Here is a 21,147-nt window from a genome sequence, read left to right on the forward strand (position 1 = left end):
AGAAATTTTAAGTTTGACGCACACTTTCGGGGTATATGGTAGAGTGGTGAAGGTCTTGTTTTCAATTGCCGGAGTAAATAAATAAAGGGGGATGTGTTCATTTTTTTTACGTTTTTTAATCTTCTATGATATTTTCAATAAGTTTAATTGAGCACCGTTAAAGAATAAAATATCTTTAACATAATTTAATTCAGATGCTACATAATTGTGTGACCAAATTTTTAGAACTCTGTCTACTAAAAAGATTACCACCCCTCTTTTTACAGAAGGAAGTTGGTTTGACAAGGAATGGAGACAACGAGTGTTGTGGGTGGGTTTCCTATAAATACTAATATAAAGTAGACAGAATTAATATTTCTTCATATTCTTTTATTTTCATCACATAAAAAACAAAAACGTTTCGAAAAAATCACTTGGTTAAATTAATATTTTTATGGAATGACATGAATCACTTAAGATCTGAACATTAGACAAATCGGACATAAAAAAAAGAAAAAAAACCAATTATCGTAGAAAAAGGAGTAACAGGTGATCGAAAAATTATATATTTCTGTTTCCCAAAAAGTCCATTTTGAAAAAAAACCTGAATCTTTTGAAATGAAATCTCGTATTCATAAAAAAATAACAATACAAATAATCAACAAATGTGCCGCACGCCACCAGCAGATGAAAGTCTAACCGGACAAAACAAAAGTGACTCTTAACAATCGATTTCTAACTAAAAATACTCTTTACCTATAAAAAAAAACAGGGTTAGGAAAAGCACGTCTTGAATTGGTCTTCCCCCCCCACCCTGATATGGAAAATTACATAAGAATAAGCACTTCCACGTGGTGGCTAAGAAAAGCCTGGACGTATTTTGTTGTATAGTTGACCCCTTTCCTCCGGATCGAATAGGACACAGCCTTACGGGAAGCGTATGTTATGGCACGAACCTGTAACAGCTTATTTTTTCAAAGAAACTTTAAGGCTTTCTAGAAATTACCAATCTAAAAGCGAACAATATATTTTCATTTTCGTCTCTATAGAAGTTCAAATCAAGCAATGATGACATAAGAATGTAAAAAGGGTATTGGTTAGGATGTTTGTGTAGAAAAAAAAAAATCAGAGCAACTTTCGTCTGAACTTTCCCGACATCTACTAATGCACACACACTGATAAAAACGACCTAAACAAAACAAGAAACACGAGCTACACGCAAAAATAGAAACATTTCAAAACCGTCTTTCATGTTTTCAATTATGTTTTCAGCTTCTTCCTTCTCTAGAATTTGTGGAATGAAGTAATAAGCGTCATCTAGCTGGGGTTAAAGGATTGGACTAAGGTCATCACAATAGTTAATAAACTTGGTATTACATTTATAATAACCATACTGACCCATTAAAATATTCATGCTAACTAGTTTCTGCGGACACATACACTTCATCTCGAGTGTTAATTCAAAATAAAGACAGATATTAAATTTGAAATGTTTCTTACGACGCGAGGCGGAACAAAAAAAGATAAAGAGCAATTCTAGCTGATACAAGAATGATGACATAACTTAGAATCAAACATATTTTTAATCTTCTAGATTTCTAAAAGCCTGTTGCATCTTTTCATGTAGCTCCTCAAAGTCCGCTTTAATCTTAGCTTCACCATCTTTGACTGGATCCTATAATATTAAATGCAATGAAAAGCTATTAAGCCAAACACAAAAACATTAGAAAATCAACTATGGCACTTAGAAATAGCATAAAAATAGTAGCCTAATTGTACTTCTTTTAATTGTTTAGCATGTTTCCTTCAAAAGTGACCAACCACTAAATGTTCATCCGAGAAATTTTTAAAATAAACCACATACCAACATACCTTCCTTCAAACATACAACATAATTTGTTTCCTTCAAAAGTGACCAATCACTAACTATTCATTCCAATAGATATTATAATAAAGAACATACTAACATACTTTCCTTCAAACATACAACACACTTCGTTTCCTTCAAAAGTTACCATCCACTAAATGTTCATCCTAATAGATATCATAATAAACATCATTCTAACATACTTTCTTTCAAACATACAACATACTTTGTTTCCTTCAAAAGTGACCAACCACTAAATGTTCATCCGAATAAATATTATAGTAAAAAAAAAACATTAACATACTTTCCTTCAAACATATAACATACTTTATTTCCTTCAAAAGTTACCATCCACTAAATGTTCATCCTAATAGATATCATAATAAACAACATACTAACATACATTTCTTCAAACATACAACATACTTTGTTTCCTTCAAAAGTGACCGACCACTAATTGTTCATCCCAATAGATATTATAATAAACAACATACTAACATACTTTCCTTCAAACATACAACATGCTTTGTTTCCTTCAAAAGTGACCAACCACTAAATGTTTATCCCAATAGATATTATAATAAACAACATACTAACATACATTTCTTCAAACATACAACATACTTTGTTTCCTTCAAAAGTGACCAACCACTAATTGTTCATCCCAATAGATATTATAATAAACAACATACTAACATACTTTCCTTCAAACATACAACACACTTCGTTTCCTTCAAAAGTGACCAGCCACTAAATGTTCATCCCAATAGATATTATAATAAACAACATACTAACATACTTTTCTTCAAACATACAACATACTTTGTTTCCTTCAAAAGTGACCAACCACTAAATGTTTATCCCAATAGATATTATAATAAACAACATACTAACATACATTTCTTCAAACATACAACATACTTTGTTTCCTTCAAAAGTGACCAACCACTAATTGTTCATCCCAATAGATATTATAATAAACAACATACTAATATACTTTCCTTCAAACATACAACATACTTTGTTTCCTTGAAAAGTGACCAACCATTAATTGTTCATCCCAATAGATATCATAATAAACATCATTCTAACATACTTTCCTTCAAACATACAACATACTTTGTTTCCTTCAAAAGTGACCAACCACTAAATGTTCATCCTAATAGATATCATAATAAACATCATTCTAACATACTTTCTTTCAAACATACAACATACTTTGTTTCCTTCAAAAGTGACCAACCACTAAATGTTTATCCCAATAGATATTATAATAAACAACATACTAACATACATTTCTTCAAACATACAACATACTTTGTTTCCTTCAAAAGTGACCAACCACTAATTGTTCATCCCAATAGATATTATAATAAACAACATACTAACATACTTTCCTTCAAACATACAACATACTTTGTTTCCTTCAAAAGTGACCAACCACTAATCGTTCATCCCAATAGATATTATAATAAACAACATACTAACATACTTTCCCTCAAAAATAAAACATACTTTGTTTCCTTCAAAAGTGACCAGCCACTAAATGTTCATCCGAATGAATATTATAATGAACAACATACTAACTAATAAATTAAATATAGTAACAATATTAAAAGGAATAAATATTCTACATCCAATATCTTTTATAAGTAAAATCCGCATCGAAAGAAGATTCGCGGGGTCTCTTTTTCGGATATTCCGGAAATCCTAAGGTTGCACCGTTCACATTTTTTGCTTCATAATGACCATACATGCCTTACTAAACATAGAAATAATTTAGACCTGATTTATTTGGCATTGACACTATATTCACAAATCAGCAAAATAGCAAGATGTAAATCATGGGTGCCCACAGGAGGAAAAGGGGGCATAGCCCCCTGGTAGTCGGGGACTATATAGTAATTAAGAAGAAACCAAAGAAAAGAAAGCAGAGTACGAACAAACCATGGAAAAAATGTGCATTGCTTTGTGGTTGGCTGCCTGCCAATAGGTTTTGACCCTTTGTAGAATATTAGTTCCAATTTATGACTAAAGGGCCCCTTTTCAGTTTTCTGCCTTTTTTTTATGTGATGTGGTTTGGAACTGAATGATAGGAGTTCCTATATTATTTTTCATAAGTTGGCAATTGTTATGTGTATTTTCTGCAATTAATTCACTTTTTTCATCTTTATAAAAAATTAAACAAGATAAAACGGGTTTTAATTTCAACAAAGCAGTGAACAAAAAATAAAAGCAAAACAACTACTTTCGTTAAAAAATATTCCGAAGATTTCGACCCCACGTCTGGGAGCCTTTCTCAACGGAAAACAAAACTAAAAGAACGAATGTTTTTAAAAAACACACACAAAAAGACACAACTAAACACACAAAAATAAATAATTAAGAAAATAACATTATAAACAAACTTCCAGCACTGATGTTACAACATAAGAACAAAACCAAAGCTAATGTCATGGTTTCACTATAGACATTCGCTTTGTTTTTTTTTCTTATGTTATAACATCAGTGCTGGAAGTTTGTTTATAATGTGAGTTGTTCTTATTTATTGATTTTTCATTTTTTTTCTTCTTTTTCTTTGTGTGTTTAATTGTCGTGTTTTTTTTTGCGTGTCATTTTTTTAAAACAATTTTTTTCGTTCTTTTTGGGTTTTTTTCCGTTGAGAAAGACTCCCGGAGGTGGGGTCGAAATATTCGGAATATTTTTTATATTAAAGTTTTGCTTTGTTCTTATTTTCTGTTCACCGCTTTGTTGAAATTAAAACGCGTTTTTCCTTGCTTAATTTTTCGTAAATGGAAGAGCAATGTGGTCCAAGAAATTATTTTCATCTTTTATATGATGTTACTTAATTCACATACTTTTTCCATTACCTTGCAAAAAATATTTATCCATCAAAACCACACTGAGAGCATTGAAATATTAACTGTGTTTTTTTCTGCGTCTACAAAAGTAGTATGTTCATAAAATTTTACCATTTCATGAAATGTAACTAACAAACAAAAAAGATTATTCAACTAAAAGTAAGGAGCAACTTTAAAACTTGAAACAAACCGGAAATTTTTCTGTACATAATGGAGACCGTCCCCTTCTCAACTTCTCGCTCATTAATTTAAAGCTTCTTTTTCTGATTCAATGCCCTTTTGTTTCAGTAAGTGTTCTAAAAGAATTTGGACATGAGTCAAACTTCAGAGTAAAGAACAAGACTAGCCTGGCAATGTAGAAATGTATTAACCCAACTGCACACAAGGTTGCCTTTTATGATCGGGGGCGGAGGAGTATTAGGTAGTGCACACGGGATGGAAAAGAAAGGTGCTCTTCAGCACGAGGAGACTGATACCCCATAAATATGATTTAGACCAAAACATTACTGGAGATATTCCAAACCATCTACATACAGGTAAGGTACTTCAGTGTCTTTTTGCACGAAGACTGAAAAACATCTGCTTACCTTAAACTTCATAGATGACAGTTGATACAGCGTATCACCCATGGATTCTTTAATTAGTGTCCATGTAATTTTGTTTTCAGATTGAGCGGTGGATTCAACCGAATGACGTGCCATATCGTAAAATGATATCATGTTTTTCAGCATTCCAACGGTTTTGTAAAATGGACAATAGCGATCATACGAGCTGTACCTGTAAAAGAAGGAAGAGATTTTCAAATTACGCACTCACTTCTTCCTCCTTTTGGATCCATTTCAATTTTCTTTGCAAATCTAGCTTCTTTCATTTCTATCACTGGCTGCGTGCGCGAGATCAATTTTATCTTTTATATTTTATTTTTTCGTTCAATTAAATTTTTTTACAATTTGGTTCTAGTAGGGGGAAATACTTAACTTTCCCCTTTATTTTTCAGGGTTTCTCTGATATATCATTCTACAAAAAGAAAAAGCAGAATTTCGACATCTAGTCTCAGATTCTGACGAAACTTGGTTCGGTTTATTCCTTACAAGATAAATAAAAAACTAGTTTTTTAACTGAAAGTAAGGAGCGACATTAAAACTTAAAACGAACAGAAATTACTTCGTATATGAAATGGGTTGTCCCCTCCCCAATCCCTCGCTCTTTACGCTAAAGCTTTTAATTTTTTTTTGAAAAGTAGAATTGTGGCAAAGAGTCAAACTTTAGCGTAAAGAGCGAGGGATTGCGGAGGGGACAACCCATTTCTTATACGGAGTAATTACTGTTCGTTTTAAGTTTTAATGTCGCTCCTTACTTTCAGTTAAAAAAACAAGTTTTTTATTTATTTAATTTCTGAACGTTTTTGAATTAATGCATAGTTGATCTTGCCTCTCCGCGCATAAATTATTAAAATGAAATTTGTATATTAATTCTTTTTTGGCTAAATGGCTTTCTCTTAGTTTTGATCAGACGATTTTGAGAAATAAGGGGTGGGGAAGGAGGCCTAGTTGCCCTTCAATTTTTTGGTTACTTAAAAAGGCAACTAGAACTTTTAATTTTTAACGAAGGTTTTTATTAGTAAAAAATATACGTAACTTAAGAATTAACTTACGTAACCAATTTTATATTCTTATATTTTTATTATGTATACGAGGGGGTTTGCACCCTCGTTAATACTTCGCTCTTTACACTAAATCGTAAGTTTTGTCCCAATTCTTTAAGAATGACCCCTGAATCAGAAAGGCCGTAGAATAAATAGTTGAAATTACTAAAAATACTTTAGCATAAAGAGCGAGGTATTTATCTCCTCCTAAATACCTCGCTCTTTATGCTAAAGTATTTTTAAAACCCCTCATATGCGTAATAATCTCTGTTCGTTTTAAGTTTCAATGCTACTCCTTACTTTCAATTGAAAAAACGTTTTCATGTTTATTTTTTCATTGTATAATGATAGAAAATCCTGCGCCCTTTTCATTGAATTTTTCTTTCCCCATGACATATTCCTCCAAGGGAAGATCCTCCCACGTAGCCCCCTCCCTCAAACCCACCCCCCAAACCAAAAAAAAATCCCCCTGAAAACGTCTGTACACTTCCCAATAACCATTACTGTATGTAAACACTAGTAAAAGTTTGTAACTTGCAGCCCCTCCCCCAGGGATTGTGGGGGGGAGTAAGTCATTCCTAAAGACATAGTTATTATGGTTTTAGACTATTCGGATTTCAAAATTTTGGTCCGTTGACTTTGAGAAAAATGAGCGTGGGAGGGGGCCCAGGTGCCCTCCAATTTTTTTGCTCACTTAAAAAGGGCACTAGGACTTTTAATTTCCGTTAGAATGAGCCCTGTTGCGACATTCTAGGACCAATTGATCGATACGATGACCCCTGGAAAAAAAACAACAAAAAACAAACAAATAAACACGCACCCGTGATTTGTCTTCTGGCACAAAATACGAAATTCCACATTTTTTAGATAGGAGCTTGAAAATTTGGCTATAGGGTTCTCTGATACGCCGAATGCGATGGTGTGATTTTCGTTAAGATTCTATGACTTTTAGGGGGTGTTCCGCCTATTTTCTAAAATAAGGCAAATTTTCTCAGGCTCGTAACTTTTGATTACAAATACTAAATGATGAAACTTATATATTTAGAATCAGCATGAAAATCCGATCCTTTTGATGTATCTTTTAGCATCAAAATTTCGCTTTTTAGAGCTCGTTTACTATTGAGCCGGGTCGCTCCTTACTACAGTTCGTTACCACGAACTGTTGGATACAAATAATCATGCTTTCTTTCTGCGTGCCTATCTTAGTACTAGTTCTACGGTCCTTAAAAATATTTGGAGAAACTTTTGTCTTTTTCATTAACGGTCTATTTATCACCAAGAATAAAAGAGAAATAAATAACAAAAGATCTCAGTCTCTAAAAACTCCCAGAAGGCATAACCATACTACGTTAAATTAAAAAGCTCAAATCTAACAATTTTCTACAACACTTAATTTCTTTTGACCAATATTCAGTACTGCGAAACGCATTACGCTTTTCACCTTTGTTGAATGGCACACCCGGGAAGGGGAGGGCAGGTTCAAGGTTTTACCCCCCTAAAATTTTTGTCCGATGCGTAAAAACTAACAAAAATATATATAAGTAAATTTTTGATACATTTTTTGGTAACCTCCACCCCTCCGCCTCCAAACAAATCATTAATGCTCCCTGGACTTTTGTTATAGAAGCGCGAATTATTTGTTAAAATTGATCTTCAAAACATTATTTCGAACTAAGAAACTTACATTCTAATGAAGCCTATTATTCTGTTAAATAAATACAATTTGTTCTTATACCTAATTAACTGTAACACACATGGATCTCAATATAACAGCCGGAATGTGTAGTTTCTTAATGAACTTTAATTTCTTCTTCTTTTTTTAATTTTAAGATTTTTCATCAAATGTTAATATTTTTTTCAATCTTAATAAATTTAATTTAAATTTTTCATAAACAAACAAAATTATTTTCTTTTATCTTCTTGATCTTTCGTTGATTACTTTGATTGCAATTTTGATTGCCTATCAAAATAAAGAAAATATTTCAAGATCCAAAATGTGCATCAAAATACTCGGAATACGATTTCTTTTGATAAACCTAACCTAGCGAGGACGTACTCATACATGAATTGAAGCAAGTTAAAGACAAGTGAATATAAAAGAAAGCAAAGTCAATTTACTTGTAAGTATCTTAATTACACAAGGTACAGAATCATTTCGGTCACTGACAACTATTTAATGATTATCCAATGTTAATTTTGTTAATTTATGCCTGGGTCTAGAGTGGTCAAAAGAATGGGACATGGGGCTTAAGCGCTTTCAACTGTACGTCATGCAAGTTTCTCCCACAGCTATTCGGTGAACGAATCATAAGACAAACATCCATTTACTTCTCTTGAATGGATAAGAGAGAGAACGAGAGAAAGAGAGAGAGAGAGAGAGAGAGAGAGAGAGAGAGAGAGAGAGAGAGAGAGAGAGAGAGAGAGAGAGAGAGAGAGAGAGAGAGAGAGAGAGAGAGAGAGAGAGAGAGAGAGAGAGAGAGAGAGAGAGAGAGAGAGAGAGAGAGAGAGAGAGAGAGAGAGGAGGGAGAAAAGGAGAGACTTTGAGGGAAACAAAGAAGAATAAAGAGGAAAACAATAGAGATGACGAGATGACGAAAGCCAGAGAACAAGAACATAAACGAGAGGGGAGAGAATGAGGAAATGGAGAGGAAGGAAGGAGCATGAGAGCGGTAAGAGGGAGGAAGGGATATGAGAGAGATAGGGTGAAGAATAAAGGAAGATAAAGAGCGAGGGTGAAAGGAGAGAAAAATAGTGAGAAAGGGAAGAGGGAGAGAAAGAGATGAAGAAACTGAGACAACTAACCCATTTTGTTGCAGAAAGTCGTCCTTTATAAGTCTCGCAACTTCTAAGGTAATCTTATCAGTTTCTGCCAGTGAAGCTTTTCCGACGAGTTGCACAATTTCACTAAGATCTTCTTCCTCTTGCAAGATTTCTTTACATTTTGTCCTGTATGGGACAAATTCGGGGAAATTCTTATCATAATAATCATCCAAGGACCTCATATATTTGCTGCAAGAAAAAACAGTGAGTGTAAAAGAAATGTGTAAATCAATATTAAAGGAAAAAGGTTATATATACATAATTAAGTAGCTTTCTTTCTTTATTATCCTCTTCCTACTCCATATTCTCATATCGGCAGTATTTTTAATCTGGTTGTGATATTAAAAGCTTTAAATCGTTTATGTTCATTCTTACAGAATAACAATACAAAAATATTCAAATTGTAATTCTGTAGATTACAAATACATATATTTATAAATAAGCCTTTGATGCAAGATTCTCGTATATGTTGATTTTGACGGCGTGATTTTGGGAATTTTCTTATTTTCTAAAACTGCGCAAATTAGTTTACGCTTGGAATCAAATACTTCACGATAATGAACTGTAAGTGAGGAGCAACCTGGCGCAATAGCAACCAAACTTTAAAATTTGAATTTCGATAGCGATTAATACATCAAAAGAATTGGCATTTTATGCTGATTCCAAAAATATAAAATCCATTAGTTTATTGTTACCAATCAAAAGCTACGAGCATGAGAAAATTTGTCAGGTGATCGTAATGAAAATCACGCCATCAAATTCGAAGTTTCAGAGAGTCCTACTTCAGAGGTATAAAGCTCTTATCTACAAAAATGTGGAATTTTGTATTTTTTGCCAGAAGAAAGATCACGGCTGCATTTCGTTTTTTTTTTAACCAATGGTCCTAAAAGATCGGGAGTTCGAGCTCATTCGAACAGAAAGCATAAGTTATAGTTCACTTTTTAAGTGACCAAAAGGATTGGAGGGGAGCTAACCCCCTCACACGCCTCTTTTCCCCCAAAGACATCCGATTAAAATTTGGAGACAGCCGTTTGATTCCGGATAGTTAAAAGGTCCAATAACTACGACTCTGGGAATGGCATGCCCCCCCCCCCCCCCAGAGTCCCCGGGGGAAGCACTATGAGTTATGCAATTTGCCCATTTTTACATTTAGTATTTGTTATTGGGAAACATCAGAAGATTTTTATTGGGGAGGGTTCTGTGGGACGGAGAGAATTTTACGTGAGGTGATTTGCCGGGGGGGAATTTTCTATTGGGAGTAATTTCCTGGCGTGGTTTGATAAAAGGTCAAAAATCAAATTAAAAAAAGATGCTTTTTCAACCAAAAGTCAGGAGCAACATCAAAATTGTAAACAAACAGAAATTATTCCATGTACGAGGGGGACTGCCCCTTCCTCATCTCTCGCGTTTTACGCTAAAGATTGATCTTTTGTCCCAATTCCTTAATAATGATTCCTGAAAATTAAGGCCAGCTAAATTTATATGAGAACTATTTTTGAAGAACTTAAAACATAAATTAAAAAAAAATTAAATCAAAAGTAAAGAGCGAAAATATGGTTTCAGCAGAGTAAAAAGAAAAATTGCATTATAATGAATAATCAACTAAAAGTTAAAAGAAAACAACTTAATAAAAATGAAACCAATACCGAACTTATAAGTTACAGAAAGTATAACTAATACTCAGCTCAAACTCAAAACGAACAGAAATTACTAAATAATTGAACGAGGGAGTTGTCTGTCTTGTAGCCAAATTATAATTTTCTAATAACAGTTAAGATCTAAAACAGTTAAAACAGCATAAGAGATAAAACAGTTAAAAGAAATGGACATTAGAAGTAATAAAAAAATAATAATGAACTTAGAATGGACCAAAAATAAAATTGATATTATAATCAAACTCAAAACGAACAGAAATTACTAGATATATAAAGTAGGGAATTTTCCTCCTTCTACTCCAATCAGCACGATTGTTATTCGCACTTTACTAAAAACATAAAAATTTAGGCGATTTCAAAGCGAGAGAGAAATAAAAAATGGGTTTTTTGTCAAATAAAAACTCAAGACCGTTTCCAGAGTAAAGTGGTTACCTGGCTGCAGCTCATCTCCCCTCCCCCCATCACCTGAAGGTTAAATTGTACTCATAAAAAGCTACAAAATGCAAATAAACTAATGTTGATGCATTTTTTTTTTGTAAGCACCCTTCAACAAAACACCTGAAACAATGCATCCAGAATAACGGGCGTTACTGTGTTTCAGATCCCCCTCCCCCATCCTCTCACTCAAAGGTTCAATTTTACTCGTAAAATAAAATGGCTACAAAAATGCATATAAATAAATGTTGATGCGTTCTGTATAGTTTTTTTTAACACTCCCTTCAAAAATTATAGCCTCTTCTCCACAAATAATCGTAGATATAGCCACACAAAAACTAAACTGTTTACAATACATATCTTTTCAATGAAAAACAGTTTAGATTTTGTAAAACGAAAGGGAAGCGAAAGAAAGCACCATTTTTTGTAAAAATTGATTAGTCCTGGGACTTCATTTTACTTTGTATCGTTGTGGGTAATGTTATAACAAATGAAAACTATATTTATATTTGATTTTCGATAAAAAAATATAATAATTAAAAAATAAAATTCCAATAGCAATCAAGAAAATTTTCAAGTTAAAAGAAATAATTTTATATCAATATTCTTCTTTGAGTTTTATTTCTTTTAAAGATAAAGAGCAATGGTGCCTCAATTACCTTTAGGAAAATGAATAGTTTAATTTTTTCAAGAAATCCATTTTATTCTTTGCAGTGAAGTTTTGCAATAACGAATCTATTCGGCTCTTTTACGCATTTTAAAGAAATATGTTGGGAATGAAGAAATATTAATGGAACTTCAGTGCATATCAGTCAGATAGAACTAGATTGATATTAGAAAATGTAATCGCAACAAATTCGACAACTTTGGCTACTCTACTTATTTTTCAATTTTATAACAATAAAAGACAAATTACTTAAAATATATATTTCTTTAAGTAAAGTTTAAATAACAATCGCGCTGATTGGATTGAAAGGTGAAAATTCTTCACTTCATATATCTAGTAATTTCTGTTCGTTTTGAGTTTGGTTAGAATATCAAACCATTAGCAAAAAGTATGAGAAACTTCCAAGACTGCAAATTGGCACTAGTATCCAAAGAATAATAACAAACACCATCCCGCGATTGGCGACTGCATTGCACTGTTATTTTGGGTCAATTATTTAGTAATTTCTGCTCGTTTTGAGTTGAATTTTTATTTTTTGTAACTTATTTTTATAAGTTCGTTATAGGTTTAATTTTTATTAAGTTGTTTCTTTTAACCCTTAGTTGATTATTCATTATAATACCAATTATTTTATTTTTTACTCTGCTGAAGACTTATTTTCACCTATACTATGGTAATGAAATAGTAATGGTTAAACTTTTAGCCAACCTGTAGGAAATCAGCCAGTTGATTGACGGGAAATGCTTTCTCTGAGCTAATTTCTTGTCAAGTCCCCAAAAGACTTGCACAATACCCAATGTAGCGGATGTAACTGGGTCAGAGAAATCCCCACCAGGAGGTGACACAGCTCCAACTATACTAACAGACCCTTCACGCTCTGGATTGCCGAGGCAAGTGACTCTTCCGGCTCTTTCGTAAAAAGATGCAAGTCTTGCCCCCAAATATGCAGGGTAGCCACTGAAAATACAAAAAGGATTACTATATTTGAAGGCTAGCAAACCAAAGCATCGGCTCCGGAGTTTAACCAAAAATTGATGAACCCTGAAGGCTAGCCCAAGAACGACAACTATTAAGCTCTGATTCTTAACTTAAAATTAATCAAATAAATAAATATAAAATATATTATACCAAAAAGAATGTTTTTTTAAAGAGCTTACACATACTTTATTATTTCCTTCAAAGACTAAAATTTTTCCACTTGAGGGTGACAAACGTGGTTCACCATTCTCGGGGTCATTTTAAAAACGGGAAACACCAGTATCACTATCTCGAATCATTGGTTCCAACAAAATGGCGTCGGAACCAATAATTTTTGAAATTGGACCAGTAGTCTAAAATTCAAACCAGTAGTTTTATGAAATTTTAACTGAGTAAAAAAAAAACACTGAAAAAGAAACAGTTGATTGAAAGTTACTATTTGTATTAATGTGAGTGAACTAACATAAAATTTCAGGACATAAATTCCTACTGGCGTCTTGAAGTCCATCCAACTTGATACATGTTGAGGCCGATCCTTTCAGAAACCAAACTTTCCTCTATGCGAATAAATAGTGTGTCTAGGCTAGTAGGTTAAATGTCAATCGACTGCTCGGAATTTTTTGAAAATAGTTTAGGTTTAGGAATATGCAATGTTTCTCTAAGCATATAGATATAAATGTTTCTCTATGAAGCATATAGATGTTTCTCTAAGCATACAAGTTCTCTCCTAGGTTAGTAAGCAGAGGTAGATGGTGTGCAAAGATCTACAAACGGCTAATCTTCAGGACTTGTCAATCTTCATGTAAAGATCAATCGCTTTTCGTAGCAATCACTTGAACTTTTTTACATTCTAAAGAAAGCACTTGAACTAGATAAATAAAATTTCCAGACTTTCAAAAATCAACATCTGGGCTCATTTTAGAAAGTTTGATTTGCATGGAAACAATTATTTACCCTAATCCGGTTTGTGAAAAGTGTGTACCTTGTTTTTAGGAAATTTTATTCCTAATGTAAAAGCTGTGTTAAGATACTCTATGCACCCTCTAAATGTGATATATATTGAACATTATCAAGGCTTCAAGGGTGAAACAAGCATGAAAAGTCGCATTCTCATTCAACTTGAGCTTTGTTCTCTTTAAAGCATTGGCAATGTTAAATTTGAGTTAACGTTTATTGATCTTGGATCCAATTGCTCCTTCATTTGCTGAATACTGTGTTCTTCTAGCATCACAGATATCTTCAATTTTTTTTCTATAAACTTCAACATGCACATTTTGTTGAGTTTTACATTTATTTTTGCAATCACTACTTAAGAGACACTTCTGGTGTTTTCTAATTTGAGTTTATATGGCCTTTTACAAACAGTTACTTGGTAATTTAGATAATTTCAGAGCAATATTGGGCCAAGGAACCATTCCTATATTGGCAGTTGCCAGGTCTATTTTTTCTTTTATTACTTATACTCCGTGTCACAAATATCCAAAACTACTTGACTGAAGGGACTCCTTTGGGAGCATATTTCGGCAAGGCCTTTCAGCCTTGATTTTTCTATTAGATGTCTCCACACCATCCACCACCCCGAGAAATTACCAGCTCATCACTCGGTTTTTGCCAATCTCCAAAACTATTTGACATTGCGTAAATTAAAGAACGGTAAACCCCTCCAGGGGGTTGCCAATGCCTTACTTGGTTTTTGTTTGATTTCCAAAACTATTTAACAAAACAGACATGATTTTAACTGTTTGATTTACAAATTCACAAATACGCACACTTCTTCCTTACTCTTACACAGACAATGAATAGACCATAAACCCTCACCGGGTTTTTAAACTACTCATAACATCTCAAGTTATAATCAAATCTTTAACGATCTTGACTTGAAATGAGCTAGACGAAAAAACAAAGATGCTGTTTACCTCTGCTATGGCAAAGTAGATGCCCAAGCATAGTATCACAAGGTAAGTCCAAGCTCATCAATGGGAAGGGCCAAAGTCAGGAGATAGAAGGAGGCAAAAAGACGGTATGTCAAGTATATTATTTGTAATCCATCAAATACATATTTTAAGGTACGTGCACTAAAAAAATTCAAAAAGTTTTATTGATACGATTTGGCATTAAGGTGCTTGAGTGTGAAAAGAGCCCCAAAAGTGCTGAAATGAATACAAAAGTACCGCTGTGGCAACCTTGTTAGCCCCAAAAGTGTTGAGATGATGACACAAGTACCACTGTGGCAACCTTGTTAGCCCCAAAAGTGTTGAAATGATGACACAAGTACTACTGTGGCAACCTTGTTTGTCAAAAAAGAGTCGGAATGATGACACAGGTACCATTGTAAACAGATTAAACGGGTTTCATAAGAGGAGAGTCCCAAAAACTGCCTTTTAGCTACGAGGCAGAGCAGTAAAAGAGTTGAAGTTTACCGAGTAAAGAAAAATATTACAAGAGATTCGTAATTTAGATAACTTACTTTGATAATCATTTTAAATTACTAATGCATGGACTTATCCATAATATTTTTCACCTTACAGGGCCATTAGCGCATCTGTCATTCATGGTAATTCTTCCGACCATTGTATAACTATGTCTGATTTTTGGCTATAATTCCCGTAATAATAAATTTTAACAGGGCGACAGAAACAACTCTTGAAATTAAAAGAAGGTTTTGATGATTTTCAATGGAGTCCAGTAATTAAAAAGAAGAGTCCAAACCAATCCTTACGACAAGTTTTATTACAAATTGAAGGAAAAAGCTTACCTTTTCTGCCCCTTTAAAAATCCAAGGGGAAAGAAGCTTTCTTCCGAAAAATTGGATATTTGAGTCTTTTTTAAGATCTATTGATGAGAAAAATCGATTGTAAAAAATCAGAATAAAGTATCTCACAAATCAATTTGCTAAAAAGTATTGCAGGTGTAATTTTTGAACCACTCCTTCATATTTTAAATTTCAGGAAAAAATTACTTTTTGCTAGAATTTCATAGAGAGCTTATTATAATAAAATCAGCTCAAAATTCAAATTCTCTATGGAAATCATGGGACTTGATTAAGGGCAAAACTGGAAATAATAAAAATTGCATCCTGAGATGCTATTCGATACAAATAGTAAAGAAGTTAGAGGACCACGAACTGCCATCAGCAGAAGTAGATTGTCATTCTCTTAAGTCACATAAAAAACATCTTTCTCCCACTGAATATACGGGCATATTTATGACCATGGTTACTGTTTTAGAATTTCAGAATATCATTAAGAATTAAAAAAAAAATCGTAATTCATTGGGATATGTTGAACTGTCAATTAAGATGCTAAAAAGTATCGCAGGTGAAACTTTTGAGCCAACCTTCGTAATTTTTAATTCATGTATTTGTTCGGCTATATCTACTTTTAGATAGAAAATTGCATGTCCAATTGCAGTTTTATCACCGTTACATAAAATATTGAAACTTTTTTAAATTGCAGGATTTCTAGCTTCCACATGGTCTGGTCAGGTCAGTATAAACCCACCCAAAACATAATCTGAAATCTTCTTAGCGTTTCGACTACGATTGCAATTATTTCTCTTTAAGTTCCAAAACTTATATCCATATACAATAGGATGATAGGAGAAAAAAATGTTAAACATCCATTTCTTACCTATCAGCGGGCATCTCAGCAAGTCTTCCAGAAATTTCTCTAAGAGCTTCGGCCCATCGAGAAGTTGAATCAGCCATCATAGACACGTTATAACCCATGTCTCTATAGTATTCAGAGAGGGTAATACCTACATAAAAGAAAAATAAGATCAATAATATATGATCCGATGATAGTCTCACTCAACGCTTGCAAAACCATCTTAGAAAATAGTCGCCTCTTCACAAACACAAAATACTTGAAAAAAGTCAGGAAAAGATAGAAAGAAAGGATTACCAACTTCAACGATTTGGAAAGAATGTTGGCAAATCATCAGAATGACAAATTAAACTTTACACAATTATAAATGAAGATTTACACATGTTGTTAAAATGGAAGCTGATATTATAATGAACAGTACAATTGATACAAGAAGAGACTACCTAATCAAAAACGAAGAAAAAAGAGTGCTCAAGCTCAAAAATTGAGTAAAATAGCCTTTATATTTTAGAGAATACTAGAAAAATGAATATGGAATGAGCGGAAAAAAGATATGAACAAGAAGAAAGGAACAGGAAGAACAAGTAATTGATTATAAAAGGAGATAAAAGGAGATCACAATTTAGGCTGGATTTTTGCTTTCAATTTCCGCTAGAAAAGAGATTCTTCGAACATATCATTGGAGATGAGAAATTTCTCCCTCCTTCTTCATATAGACATGTAAATTGGTAGCCCCTATTCACAAGAAAACGGGCTAAATGAGGTGGAGCGGAGTAGGTATTGCAAAGAGTTCTCGTACATTTTGTTGAAAAACTTAAGCTCTAAGTAGATATTGCTAACCTGGCCTCAAACTAGCATGTTGAGAATCGGGATTCCGAATCTTTTTAAAGTCTCCCTTATTTTTGACATTATGAATTTCTAGAAAGAAAAATATAACAAAAAAAGTCTTGCTCATAGAGGATTGGTCTATACTTCCTTAATCATGAATACGATATTCCACGGCGCACTAATATCGATTTCAAAAACAACATTTAAACGTAGGTATCCGAAACTTATTATGTCATTTTTCCGTCAGCAATCCTACTTAAGGCTGCTTAAAAAGAACAAAAATAAAAACAGAAAATTAAGGTAAATGTTATTTTGTAGCCATAAGGATCCAACACCACGAGTAGAAAAAACACAAAATTATAATAAAAAAACGCTGGTTGTCCGTTTTACGTTTAAATATGAAAAGCATTTAGCTTCAGAAATTTTAAGAGCAATTATAATTTTTATAATTGCATGATTTTTTGTCTCAGAGACCATAAGTGAAAGTTATTTACCAACAAGCAAATGGTGCTTCCTATTTTTTACATTTTTTTATAATTGCATGATTTTTTGTCTCAGAGACAATAAGTGAAAGTTGTTATTTACCAACAAGCAAAGGGTGCTTCCTATTTTTTGCATTTTTTTATAATTGCAAGATTTTTTGTCTCAGAGACAATAATTGAAAGTTGTTATTTACCAACAAGCAAAGGGTGCTTCCTATTTTTTGCATTTTTTTATAATTGCATGATTTTTTGTCTCAGAGACAATAAGTGAAAGTTGTTATTTACCAACAAGCAAAGGGTACTTCCTATTTTTTGCATTTTTTTATAATTACAAGATTTTTTGTCTCAGAGACAATAATTGAAAGTTGTTTTTACCAACAAGCAAATGGTGCTTCCTTTTTTGCATTTCTTCAACGATTAACCAATTTTCATAAAAGCTCGTGATTACTAGTTAAAACGAAAGAATCTATCAAAAGACGTTCATATCTTTAGATACAATTGCTAAAGCAAAGTAAAGACAAACAAGAGCTAAGAGCTCATATGGCACTTGTGACAAGGTCGGAAGAGCCGAGAGCTCACATGGCATGAGCTCTAGCAAAATAACAAGAATCAACAGATTGATTTAAAAGGGAAATCAGAGGCTTAGTGCCAGTCGGGATTTAAAATAAGAGCTCTGAGACACGAGGTCCTTCTAAATATCAAATTTCATTAAGATCCAATCATCCACTCGTAAGTTACAAATACTTTATTTTTTTAAATTTTTCTCTTCCTTCAGCCCCCCCCCCCCCGCCCAGATGGTCTAATAGGGGAAAACAACTTTATCAAGTCAATTTGTGCCGGTCCCCGACTCGCCTACCAATTGACGTCGTCCTAGCACGTCCAGAAGCACCGAACCCACCAAAGCACTGGACCCCCACCCTAACTCCCCGAAAGAGAGCGGATCCAGTCTGGTTACGTTAATCACGTATCTACGAAATTTTCTTATTCTATCCACCAAGTTTCATCCTGATCTCTCCACTCCTAGCGTTTTCCAACATTTCCGGTTTCTCCCTCTGACTCCCTCAGTGTCACCAGATCAGGTTGGGATTTAAAATAAGACCTCTGAGACATGAGTTCCTTCTAATATCAAATTTCATTAAGATCCGAGCACTCGTTTTTAAGTTAAAAATACCGCAATTTTTCTCATTTCTCCAAATTAACACACACCCCCCAGCTCCCCCAAAGAGAGCGGATTCAGTCCGATTACGTCAATCACGTATCTAGGACTTGTGCTTATTCTTCCCACCAAGTTTCATCCCGATCTCTTCACAGTAAGAGCTTTCCAAGATTTCCTGTTTCCCCCTCCAAATCCCCCAATACCATCGGATACGTTCGGGATTCAAAACTAAGAGCTCTGAGACACGAGGTCCTTCTAAATATCAAATTTAATTAAGATCCGATCACCCATTCGTAAGTTAAAAATACCTCTAATTTTTTTAAACTTTTCCTTTCCCTCCAGCCCTCGAGATGGTCGGGTCAGGGAAACGACTGTTATCAAGTCAATTTGTACATGTCCCTGACACGCCTACCAATTTTCATCGTCCTAGGACGTCCAGAAGCATCGAACTCGCCAAAGAACTGGAAATCCCCCCAAATCCCCCATAGAGAGCAGATATGGTCTAATTATGTCAATCACATATTTAGAACTTGTACTTATTCTTCCCCTCAAGTTTCATCCCGATATTTCCACCTTAAGCGTTTTCCAAAATTTCCGGTTTCCAAAATGTCTTCCCCCCCCCCCCTACAGCCTCCTATGTCCCCGGAACCGATTCAAATTGAAAATGGAGTATCTGAGACGTAAGATCTTCTATATATCAAGTTTCATTAAGATCCGATCACCCATTCCTAAGATGTAGATAACTCAATTTTCAGGGTTTCCAAGATTTCCGGTTTCCCCCTTTAATTCCCCCCAATGTCACTGGATCTAGTTGGGATTTAAAATGAAAGCTCAAAAGCACAAGATCCTTCTAAATATGAATTTCATTAAGACCAATCATTCCTTCGTAAGTTAAAAATGCCTCATTTTTTTTCTAGTTTTTCAGAATTTACCCTCTCCCCAACTCCCCAAAAGAGAGCAGATCCGTTCCGGTTATGTCAATCACGTATATAGGACTTGTGTTCATTTTTCTCACCCAAGTTTCATCATGATACCTCCACTCTAAGAGTTTTCCAAGATTTTAGTTCCCCCCCCCCCCCGACTCCCCCAATGTAATCAGATCTGGTCGGGACTTAAAATAAGAGCTCGGCGACTCAATATAAATTTAAATGTTAAAATTCATTAAGATCCAATCACCCGTTCGTAAGTTAAAAATACTTCATTTTTTCTAATTTTTCCGAATTAACCGTCCCCCCACTCCCCCAGAAGGTCGAATCGGAAAAAAGACTGTTTCTAATTTAATCTGGTCCGGTCCCTGATACGCCTGCGAAATTTCATCGTCCTAGCTTGTCTGGAAGTGCCTAAACTGGCAAAACCGGGACAGACAGACCGACCGACAGAATTAGCGATCGCTATATGTCACTTGGTTAACACCAAGTGCAATGAAAAAAAAAAAAACAATAGCAGCTACATTTAGTAAATAAAAAGATATTTCTGCATTAGGTGTCAAATTTGTTTCTATACATTTTCATCGTCTCTTCCATATGCCTGTTTTACTTTCACTGGGTATAAAAAACTTATTTACTGACAGTTACTCCTAGAGCCCTGACAAAAGATCCCAATCCAGTCTAGTCACAGTACTTCTATCCCGGCCCTTAATTTTGTATGTGCACATCCATACACTATATGAAAGAGGCAATCCAGCAGAAGCATACTTTTTACTGCAGAGATTAACTCGGTTAACAAGTTACAAAAACAGTTTTATTCCTCTTGTATGTAGTCTTATTTAACAGAACATAGTTACTGCCATGGTTAAAAGCAGTAAAAGAGCTCGATAATTCGAATTCTGTTTTAGCTCATTGTCAATGTAGATAATATAACATTTGCATGATCAAAAAGATACATTAAATTTTAGAATGAGCAGTAATAGGTCCATTATAAGAGGGACACTGCTGCCCTTCTAGAACCCCCTTCTTTCCATGATTAAATATCAATATGATTTTTGCTGAAGAAAATACGCAGATGGAAACCAACACAAGACTTGCTCAAAAACTAAAAGTTTCGCGGTGAATCTTTGATACTTTGCACAGAAGGCCAGTTAAAGACCACCATTTAAAGAAGTTTTAGCTGGACAGTATTATCCAATAAAAAGGAGTTTTCCATACTCTGTGTAACATAGCATGTCAGCAC

General features: G+C 34.0%; 1 protein-coding gene across 3 annotated transcripts in view; it reads right to left on the reverse strand.

The window, feature by feature from the left end:
• Positions 1-348: 348 nt before the first annotated feature.
• Positions 349-21,147, reverse strand: part of LOC136039397 (V-type proton ATPase catalytic subunit A) — an 81,360-nt gene continuing 60,561 nt past the window's right edge. For all 3 annotated transcript variants that reach the window (XM_065723097.1, XM_065723096.1, XM_065723098.1), the window contains 5 exons: positions 16,537-16,663; positions 12,638-12,886; positions 9,155-9,361; positions 5,295-5,484; positions 349-1,654 (listed from right to left, as the gene is read on the reverse strand). In XM_065723097.1, the coding sequence (XP_065579169.1) occupies positions 1,562-1,654; positions 5,295-5,484; positions 9,155-9,361; positions 12,638-12,886; positions 16,537-16,663 (866 nt within the window). In that variant the 3' untranslated portion in view covers positions 349-1,561. The remainder of the gene's footprint in view (positions 1,655-5,294; positions 5,485-9,154; positions 9,362-12,637; positions 12,887-16,536; positions 16,664-21,147) is intronic.

This window comes from Artemia franciscana, chromosome 19, assembly GCF_032884065.1.
Source record: "Artemia franciscana chromosome 19, ASM3288406v1, whole genome shotgun sequence".
NCBI lineage: Eukaryota > Metazoa > Arthropoda > Branchiopoda > Anostraca > Artemiidae > Artemia > Artemia franciscana.